The sequence below is a fragment of the Mirounga angustirostris genome, unplaced genomic scaffold, assembly GCF_029215605.1.
Source record: "Mirounga angustirostris isolate CCGP_5_RB_7025 unplaced genomic scaffold, mMirAng1.0.hap1 SCAF_7, whole genome shotgun sequence".
Taxonomy (NCBI): domain Eukaryota; kingdom Metazoa; phylum Chordata; class Mammalia; order Carnivora; family Phocidae; genus Mirounga; species Mirounga angustirostris.
In genome coordinates, this window is record NW_026991715.1 from 104,274,757 (window position 1) to 104,285,906 (window position 11,150).

At 40.8% G+C, this 11,150-nt stretch overlaps 1 protein-coding gene across 3 annotated transcripts in view; it reads right to left on the reverse strand.

Annotated features, from left to right (window-relative positions):
• Positions 1-10,753, reverse strand: part of TTC1 (tetratricopeptide repeat domain 1) — a 50,690-nt gene extending 39,937 nt beyond the window's left edge. For all 3 annotated transcript variants that reach the window (XM_045901949.3, XM_045901944.3, XM_054513756.2), the window contains exons 1-2: positions 10,604-10,753; positions 8,893-9,254 (exon numbers count right to left, since the gene is read on the reverse strand). In XM_045901949.3, the coding sequence (XP_045757905.2) occupies positions 8,893-9,222 (330 nt within the window). In that variant the 5' untranslated portion in view covers positions 9,223-9,254; positions 10,604-10,753. The remainder of the gene's footprint in view (positions 1-8,892; positions 9,255-10,603) is intronic.
• Between the last annotated feature and the right edge of the window lie 397 nt (positions 10,754-11,150).

Sequence of the window (11,150 nt, forward strand, 5' to 3'; positions counted from 1 at the left end):
GGCAAAGATGGACTTTTATTTTTTATTTTTTATTTTTTTTCAAGATTTTTTATTTATTTATTTGAGAGAGAGAGAATGAGAGAGAGCACATGAGAAGGGGGAGGGTCAGAGGGAGAAGCAGACTCCCTGCCGAGCAGGGAGCCCGATGCGGGACTCGATCCAGGGACTCCAGGATCATGACCTGAGCCGAAGGCAGTCACTTAACCAACTGAGCCACCCAGGCGCCCAAGATGGACTTTTAAAAATGGTGCTAGGACAACTTGGTAGTCATTTGGAAAAAGATAAAATTAGAATATATTTATACACTTTACACAAGAGTAAATTCCATGTAGACTGGAGATCTAAATGTATAAAGTGAAACCATACAAGTATTGGAAGAAAATATAGGTGATTTGCTCTTCAATCTCAGTGTGAGGAATGGCTTTCTGTGACTCAAAATCCTAGAGAATTTAAATTGATACAACTTTAATCTTGGTGTAAACTGGCAAAAACGTCAGACAGAAGGTGCTCCTCCATTCCCTTATTAATCACGAAACAACCACCTTCACAATGCCAGCTAGGAATATTCCCTATACTTAAGATCAGTGAATAGAACAGAAATAACTTAGAGCTTAGAAGTGTATAACCCTTCTGTCATTAAATAACAAAAACTTGCACTGAATACATTTAAAAAAATTCTCTTAATGATCCTGCAGTGATCATGTGTTTAATAATAGACAACAGGGAGAAAACCAAGAAGTTCACATCAGCAAGTTAATTTCCGTATCATAGATCTGTCAGCAGCTCTCTGCTTCCCCCTGCAGTTTTGTAAAGTAATTGCTACAAAATAAAACAAGTCAAGCACTGTGGCCAGAGATCAACCACCTAAGGGTCAAAAATGAGTGTTTAAAAAAAAAAAAAAAAGCTACATACTTGCTAAAGGGCTGGAAAATGGAGGCACACGAAACAAAACTTTTCCGCTATGCTCTTATCCAGGTGAGATGAAAAAGCTACACACTGAAAGGCTGGGGACAGCAGTCCTTTTATCATTAAAAAGGAAACAAAAGCTTCAGTTTTGTTTTCTTTGAAATAGAAGGTGGATGCTTTACACATACAGACACATTTGTTCTCTCCACAAGTCACTTTTAGAAACCCTCTAGGGAGTCTGGAGGGAGGCTCTTTGGATTTAAGCTGTAGTTAGAACCTGACCTCTCATTAAGTCCTATATTTTTCAGGAAAGATGACTGCTCTATGAGAAACTAACCTTAGAAATATTTCCTTCTTAGCTCAGAAAATTCTACTTCCCAAAACTCAATTTAATAGAACTAAATTTCCTTACTTTAGCACTGTTTAAATTCTGCCCAACAAGTCTGTTTTAGACCCCAAGCACAGATGAGGGTAAAAGAAAAACATCCCATTGATAAACTCTTCTGATGTTAGATGCAGTCAGTATACCGGTTACACTTGTGTTTTGAAAGCTTGGTGGTGTGTCAGTCTGGCTTTCTGTCTCTCAAAGAGTGGCCACAGTTTCACCTATACCAAAATGACCTGGCGATGTTCATTAACAAAGCAGATTCCTGGCTGCCACCTCACAAGTCTGTGCTATCAAGACACTTCTCAGGACTTTGCAGGATTAATATATTTCCTGTGACTCTTAGGTACAATAAAGTTTGAGAACCACTGATCTACATAAAGTGATCTTCCTTAATAAACACATACCTACAGTTCTACATAAAGTTCCTTCCTTAAGGAACACCGAATGTCACTTTAACTTTTTCATCAGCAAACAGTCTAAATTATCCCACTAAGGGATGCCTGGGTCAGTTGAGTGTCTGACTCTTGATTTCGGCTCAGGTCATGATCTCAGGGTCGTGAGATTGAGACCCACATCGGGCTCTGCGCTCAGCAGAGTCTGCTTGTCCCTTGCCCTCTACTCCTCCCCTCCCCACTCTCTATAATAAACAAACAAACAAATAAATAAAATCTTAAAAAAAAAAACACCCAACCCACTAACTTCCAAATGTTTTGGAGTAAACATTTTGGAAATATTATTTCCCCTGACTTAAACTTGGATCAGAAATCTAAGGTCCCTTCCAATTCTTAAGTTCTAGGATTTTATTTGATCACTTGTCAATAGTGTTCATTAAACCCAAAACTAGTAAACGCTAAGAAATTAATAAATATGGCAACCTTAGTTCAAAAGGATGCCCATTAAAAATGAAATAAAAGGGAAACAAATCAGAAAGAGTTTTCTCATAAAGTTAACAGAATATGCAGGCCACTACAGAAAAGTCATTGAAAACTCTCTGGAAGCAACCAAGAGAATGCTCCCTGCAAACATGCTCACTGTTCCAACAACCTTGGAAACAATTATGAAAATAACACAAAAAATGTGGAAATCAAAAAGATTAAGTACTGTGGGAGTTAGGAAAAATGAGAGGTAGGGAAAGAACTGATAAAGAACTTCTGCTCCAAACCAATACTTCAATAACGGTTCCTGGTTAAACATAAACAGTCTTGAAGGAAAGAACAACCCTTTATGTTTTCAGAGACTAAGGAAAATGTCTTAAAATCCCAGAACCTTGCACTGAGTACATGTTCACCAAGCAACAGACTTTTGTAACTCTTACTTAAATGGATCTACATGTGTACCTATTTGCAAATGAATACCATGTATATCAAATGGCAGGAGGCAGGAAACCCATTAAAATGACTAAATCTGGGGGCGCCTGGGTGGCTCAGTCGTTAAGCGTCTGCCTTTGGCTCGGGTCGTGATCCCGGGGTCCTGGGATCGAGCCCCGCATCGGGCTCCCTGCTCTGCAGGAAGCCTGTTTCTCCCTCTAACTCTCCCCCTGCTTGTGATCCTGCTCTCACTGTGTCTCTCTCTGTCAAATAAATAAATAAATAAATAAATAAATAATCTTTAAAATGACTAAATCTGCATTATGGCTTACAAATAAACTTTTTCATTTACAGCAAGAATTAAATCACTAGAACCCTAATGAACTCAAAATCCCTCCGTCTTCTCCATATTTATAAACGGTATCACCATCCACCCCACAGTAGCTGAAGCCAAGGAATCGTGCCATATACTACTTTCTCCCCTTATATGGAATATTTCCCTCTCAGACTGTTCACATATTTAACTCCTTTTTCCCTTCCAGTCTTTGCTGATATACAACCTCTCCAGAGAGGCCTTTCCTGACCAACCAATCTAAAGTAGTCCTTCCCATCCTTCTAATCCCATGCCTTGTCACTTCATCTTATCATTTTACTTGTTTATTTATATTTATTATTTTTCATTTTTTTAAATATCTCCCAGCTATGAGAGAAGAGAAATCCTCCAGTCTTGTTTACCACTGTATTCTTAAGCGCCTCAAACAATGCCTGACACGTGGAAGAAATGCGAATATTTCTGGTGTAAATAAATGAATGAGATAAACGGTCTATAACTTGTAAGACCAATTACTGGCCCTCACAGCAGAGATAATCATACCATTTATTCAGCAGCTATTTGATGAAGTTAGATGATGTGCAAGACCCCAAGAGAGAGGTCCTCCACTTTAGTGAGCACGTAAGAATTACCTAGGGAGGGAGGGGTGCCTGGGTGGCTCAGTTGGTTAAGCATCTACCTTTGGCTCAGGTCATGATCCTGGAGTCCGTGGATCGAGCCCTATCACTGGGCTCCCTGCTCGGCGGGGAGTCTGCTTCTCCCTCTGCCCCTCACTCCGATCATGCTCGCTCTCTCTCAAATAAATAAATAAAATCTTAAAAAAAAATTACCTAGGGAATATACACATAAGGACTAAACTCTACTGTGACAAGTAGCCCATAAAAGGTGATTCTACTACAGGATCAATAGCACCACAATCCAGTATGTTCCACAGGTCTCCATACTATAAAGCATCTTTGCGTCTAATATTATAGCAACAATTCTCATGTGCTACCAGATTTGTCCTTTACTTCAACCAGGCCTTTGAGAATCACCTATTTGCTTTGCAGATCTAGTACATCTCAAATATTTGCTGAAATCCCATTCCTCTGGGTAGTCATGTCGACATTTAAGTTTTCACAAAAGGTTAAGATATATATACACATATACACAGTGCTTTCCTTAAGAGATTTTGCCTGTTTTTAAAAATCTTTACTGCCTTCCTCCTCCATTACTCTTGTTGTTTTTGCCCCCTCCCTCCTCCTCTCCATTGCTCTTGATTTATGAGTTCTGCTAAGAACGGGAACTCCTCTTGAGCCCGGATTATCTTCTCAGCACAGGGCAAGTCAAGTCAGCTTGAATAACAGGCTTTAGCTATTGATACTTGATTCTGCCTGAAGAGAAACATTTGCCAATACCCAGATCCTTTAATAGCATTTCTTTCTAAATCCTCAAGGTCAGCTTTACATGCTATTTGGTAAAAGTCCATGCTGGTGGTAAAGAATCAACTTTTATTTATTTATATTCTTAAAGTGGAGTAACTTGTGTTGTTGTTTTAACGCATGTCAGATCCTACAAATTAAAGGCTCGGTGCCACAAGACTGGCCCCAACCCCACCCCTACTTCAGATGCCAACTGCAAGTCCAGGCTGTCACCTCTGCTTCTGACGTATGGGCTATAAATTGTAAGTTCCCATGACCTCTTCCTCAGGTGCAATTAAATTGCTAAAAAGGCTCACAAAACTCAGGGAAACAGTTTACTTACTAGATTACCAGTTTATTCTAAAGACTGTAACTCTGGGAATAGGCAGCTGGAAGAGATGCATAGGACAAGGTATGTGGGAAGGGGCACTGAGCTTCCACGCCCTCTGGGAGTGTCACCCTCCTTGCACCTCCACAGGTTCACTCAGTGTGGAAGCTCTCTAAACCCTTCTTTTGGGTTTTTAATGTAGGTTTCAGTACATAAGCACGATTGGTCAAATCACTGGCCCCAAGTGATTAACTCAACCTCCAGCCCCCGTCCCCTCCCCAGAGGTCGGGGTGGGGTAGGGTGGTGCTGAAAGCTCCCAACTCTTGACAACCAGACCTCATCCTTGGGGGACTTCCAAAAATCACCTCGTGTGTGGTTGAAAGGGACTTGTTATAAATAACAAACTACACTCTTATCTCTTACTAGGCAATTCCAAGGGTTTTAGGACCTCTGTGCCAGGAACTGGACAAAAACCAAATACATATCTCTTATTATAAACATGAATTATGTTTAATTCATTTAACATTACAGGCATTTTTTTCCATGTCAATATTAAGATTTATCTTTCTTTTTAATGACTGCATAATATGCTGCTGCATAAAAATGGCAAAAATGTTTAAAGTAATACCTCTGTTGAACATTATTTCTAATGTTCAAAATTATGAATGATGCTGCAACACATCTTTATACATACATCTGTACACATCTCTAGTAACTTCCTTAAATGACTAAAGAGAATCAGAGGTTTAGCTGTGCTGTCCAATATGGAACGCACTAGCCACATGTGACTATTTAAATTAACTGAAATAAAAAATTTTAAAATTCAGTTCCTTAGCTCTACTAGTCACATTTCAAATGCTCCAGCTGATGACTATTAAAATGCGGTAGCCACTGTATTGAAGAGAGTAGATATAGAAAATTCCCATCATTGCAGAAGGTTCTACTGATAGCCCTGGTCTAAAGAAATATCCATATAAAAATTTGATACCTGTATCCCACAGAAATGACGTAGCACTTTAAACTCTCAAAATTAGTACATGCACTCCTATGTCCTCTCATTGTTGACATCAGATAAATATGAAACACAGTGTTTCAATTTGCATTTAAGGATTATTAGTGAGGGGGGCCTGAGTGGCTCAGTCAGTTAAGCCTCCGACTCTTGGTTTCAGCTCAGCTCATGATCGATCTCAGGGTTGTGAGATCGAGCCCCATGTAGGGCTCCACGCTTAGCGAGGAGTCTGCTTGATGACTCTCTCCCTCTGCCCCTCCCTGTTCTTGCATGTGTGTGTACACGCGCACGCACTCTCTCCCCGCAAAATAAATAAATAAGTCTTAAAAAAAATTATTAGTGAGGCTGAAAGTCTTCACATTTTTGGCCATTTGTGTTTATTTTGTTGTTGCTGAATTATCTCAACTTTGTCTATTTTAAAAGAATCAAAGGTATCCTGTTTCAGATGACCTATAAAACCAAAACGTATGTGCAGTGAAGAGACATTTCTTCATCTGTTTTGGTTTCCTAATAATTTCATAAAGATATTTGTCAAAACAGCATAAAACTACCTAAGAGAGTAGTACCACAATTAGGTAAAGGCAGTCTGTACTCTTCAGATGATGTTTCCTTAGTGGAGTTAATATAACAGGGGCTAACACCACAGCACATTGTTTCTATGAGATATTGTTATTCTTATAAATTTTCAAATTAAGCTATGAAAACATAGGTTGATATACAAATATAAAATGTTTATATTTGAAAAGTAATTATAGTTACACAAAAGTCTGGAACAGGAAAAAACCAACCTATCAGGAATCAGAACAGTGGGTTCCCGGGTTGGCAGGGGTGGAAAGATGAAAGGAGTGGTGAAGCACACAAAGGGAGTTTCTGGAATGATGGAGATGTTCTGGATCCTGTTAAGGATGTTACACAGGTGCATATAGTCAAGACTCCCTGAACTGTATACAGAACTTAAACAGTTTCACTATATGTAAATTACATCTGGTTTCTCTTCAGATCACATAAATCTTTCACCTTTTAAATCTTAATTTTTTTTTTAAGATTTTATTTATTTATTTGAGAGAGCGAGAATGAGAGAGAGTACATGAGAGGGGGGAGGGTCAGAGGGAGAAGGAGACTCCCCGCTGAGCTGGGAGCCCGAACAGGACTCCATTCCAGAACCCCAAGATCACAACCTGAGCCGAAGGCAGTCGCTTAACCAACTGAGCCACCCAGGCGCCCTAAATCTTAATTTTTAAAAGGAAGAAAAAAGTTTAAAAGGTATTGTGCTAGTTAGAATATTCAACTTATAGGCAATAAAATTATTTAAAATTCTTATAGAAGTTAAAATATGATTCCTGGCCAGGAGACACAAAGTTTTACTAAATTGGGGAATGGGAAGCAGAGCCAAACCACACAACTGTCAAACCAATGGCACTGTAGAAAATTCAGTATCAGGGCAAAAAAATATATAAGATATATTAAGTATCAGAAAAGCATTGCTAACATTTTAACATAGATATTTAATCAACATTTCTAAAAAGTCTGCACCAGTGAAATGAAAGCTGAACCAAACACTCACTTTCTGGAAAATCATTTCCCTAATTATCGAACAGTATACGATTGAATTTTCTGAGCCATTTATGCTGAGGTACTTTATGAAGTAGGCTCATTTTTGCCTTTTATTCTTCTCTTCTGGTGGAACACATTAGTACAAAAGCTAATACATGCATGTTAAAACCAGCAGACTTGAAAATGAAAAATGCCTAAGGAGAGACAAGATGCTCCTCTCCATATCACATTACCTCCCCACTCCCACTGTAACAACGCACATTAGTATCCCCGCCCATTACCCAAATAGCATAACCTGTTCAGTGAGTTCTTCAGAAGCCTAAGCTACAAATCTCATTCAAGTTCTTTGCAGACAAGCTCAGATATGGTAACTCTTCAGATGACCTTGCTTATGAGAGGAGAAGGAAGGATATGTGGGGGATACCAAGACTTCTGTCTCCAAAAGTGAAGCCTTCCCAGTTAGGAATGTGGCCCAGGGGCAAAGCAGCAGCAAAGTGTACATTTTATTAGTGTATCTGCTTTGTAGAAAGACAGCTATTTTTGTTATTAAATTTACATTAGACTTCAGAATCAAACAGATCTGGGTTTGAGAATCAGTTCTGCCATTTATTAGATGTGTGATCTTGGGCCAGTTACGAAGTTCTGTTCTCTAGTGGGGAATGCTAACAGTATGTCTCATGGGTATGTTGTCAACACCACATGAAAACACAAATAATTCTTTAAGCTCAGTGGCTGACACACTATAGGTGCTTAACAAATAATAACTACTATCACACACAATTCTGTTCCTCAAGAACGCTACGTAAATAACACAGGCCCCAGTCACTGCCCTCTGCAACCAAACTACCTAGGATATTCAGGTAGTCATTTATTGCTATCAAAGAATTAACACAGGGGCGCCTGGGTGGCCCAGTTGGTTAAGCGACTGCCTTCGGCTCAGGTCATGATCCTGGAGTCCCGGGATCGAGTTCCGCGTCGGGCTCCCTGCTTGGCGGGGAGCCTGCTTCTCCCTCTGACCCTCCCCCCTCTTGTGTACTCTCTCATTCTCTCTCTCTCTCAAATAAATAAATAAATCTTTAAAAAAAAAAAAGAATTAACACAAATAGGCAGCATACCATAATTCTAAAGTCTGACCAAAATATGTCCCTTACAGGAATTTCAGCAGCCAACACCATGAATAAGGTCTTTTTTTTTTTTTTTTTTTAAAGGGGCGGGGGGTGCAGAGAGGGATGGAGAGAGAATCTTAAACAGGCTCCATGCCCTGTTTGGAGCCTGATGCGGGGCGTGATCTCACGACCCTGAGATGATGACCTGAGCCGAAATCAAGAGTCGGACACTTAACTACTGAGCCACCCAGGCACCCTGATAGGTCATTTTTTAAAAAAAGCTAAAAGGCATAAATAGGCTAGGAAAAAAATTATGTAAGACAGACTTAAGAACTCAAAGTTGACAAAAAAAAAAAAAAAGGAAATCTGTTTGCTAAGCAGAGGCTGAATGCTTCCATGCCATGCTACTGATTTATCTCAGCTCCATCACTACTGAAGCAAAAAGGACACAGATGGCACGTTACTCTTTACCACAGATGACCCCATCTATGATACCGTAGCAGCCACATTTATTCAGTTTAAAAAGCAGTTTATGTGGCAGATCGTGTACAATAAATATTTACCTGTTTCTCCTCAACTGGCATGTTTTTTTCCAGTTCTATTAGGTATTCTTCATCAAGTTCAGAGGAATTCACATCATCAGGTTTGTTCTCAGCCTTGTCTGCTCCTGGCTCCTCCTTCTCAAATGAGGCACTAAGGTCATGAAAACACTCCTCTTCTCCCTGGTCTTCCTGGGAATGAGCTGCAACATCCTTGAGCAGCTTGCTCTGGAGATGGTGATCTTTGGGACTGGAAACCAGAGGGGTAGCACACTCTGCTTCCTGGGGATCTGTAACTTTCAAATCATTGAAAAGATCCTCTGGAGCCCTACAGTTCTCTGACTTCTCCCCCATGCTGTATCAGTGAGGGAGGTGAAGCCAAAGCTCTGGGAAAAGAGAAAACATGTTAGGTAATGGTGCTTATACAGATATCCACCATTTTCCAAAAGTCCACCATATGCCACTTAGCTTTTAACAGAGACCTACGTTACTATGGTAACAGTTTTCATAAAAGTGAACATCCCCTTTAGATTTCTTTCAATTAGTGAAAACAGGTAAATATTAATGTAGGTCTTTCATAAAAGCAAAGTAGTATAATTCCACCTTTTGGAAAGGGTGTGTGTGTGTGGATAATCTTTGCCTTGGGCCATTTCAGCTTAGGAAAGGCTTGACAGGAATGCTCAACTTTTGGGATAGCAGGGGAAACCTGTATTAAAAAAAAAAAATCCTACCTATCATGCATAAACAAACTTCTGCATCAAAACCAAAAACATACCCTAACTTCCTTTTGCTGAAATCCATTATTAAAAAATTGGTTATATAAGCCCATAAATAATGCCAAACATTTTACTGACTCCCCTTTCAGAATTTCATATTAGCAAAAAGAGAACGGTTTTAATGGGGCTCTTCCTCTTTCCACTGCTCGAATTTTGTCGGGGTAGCAAAAAACAGGATAAGCTAAAACAATGGCAAGAAAAATGAAACGGCCCTAATCTTTATTCGGAATTAATAGCCAGCTCGTAAATAAAAAAATGCGGGCCTGCCTTTCCAGCACCACCGTATGAAGCTCAAGGATAAGTTTCCGATGGAGCTCAAAACGCAATCGGTGCCAAAACAGTGATCGTCAGCTTCACCCAAATGTGTGCTGTAGAACCAACGCAGGTTATAGTGGGAGGGGAATCCTGGTGCAGCTGGTCCTAGCACAGGATCTCCGTGGGGGTCAGACTCAGGTACTACAAGAGTGATTCTCAACGCTGGCTAGACAACATAATACTTGGGACGCTTTAGCAAGTACTGCTGCCCAGATCTTATTCTCCACAGATTATGATTTATTGGTCTGGCCTAGGCCCAGAACACCTGTATTTTAAAAAGCCATCCCAGGTGATTTTAATGTACAGCCAACTGAGAACCACGGCTGTAGAAGCTGAGTCAGACCGTCAGCAGCCCCGCCCCTCGCCCCTCTCGTCGCAGCAAAATCACGCCAACGACCCCTTGTGTCGCGACAGGGGCCCGAATTCGTCCCAGCTCGTCCCAAGAAAACTTCAAATAGCAAGATCTTAATACTAAGACTTCGCCTCCACAGCAATGGTTTGTTTCTCCCTGCCCCCAGATCTAGTGGAAGAACGCGAGTTTGAATACCCCAGGGTTAAGGCGGGGCCACCCTACGTTTCCCAGCAGTTCGTCCTCTAGCTGAGTCCCTCAGAGCCAAAGCGGACAGTCCCAGGTAACTACTCACAGGTCCCCAGCTCCTCTAGTCTTCACCTTCCCAGTCTCCGGGATCTTCTATTTCCGCTCAGTCAAGTGCACTTCCCTCGGCACAAACCAATGGCGACGCCGTTGGCAAAGCATCCTGGGAAATGTAGTGGAACTCTCGGGGAGAGAGCGCGTCGCTGTCGCGTTGTGTGACGCCTTGTACGGACTGAAATGCAAGTGACGGTTGCCATCTTGGGTTACGGCGAGACTCCGCATTACTCAGCACCTTAGAAAAAGAGGCTGTCTCTATGCTGTTAACGTTTACTCCTTCACTCTGGCCTCTTACGCTAGCAATGCGTAGAGGAATCCTGAAGCATAAACCTTGTCCAAAATAGTTTTCTCTCTAATGGTTCTCAAAGTGTGCCTTTCCAGGGGCCCATTACTAGACCAAAAGAGTTTTCATAATAATACTAAGTTGTTATTTGCCTTTTCCACACCCCTTTCATGAATACAATGTTTTCCAGAGGCTGTGTCATGTGATCGCGCAATGGATTGAATGTAGAAGGAGCTATGAGAATCCAGCTGTCTTC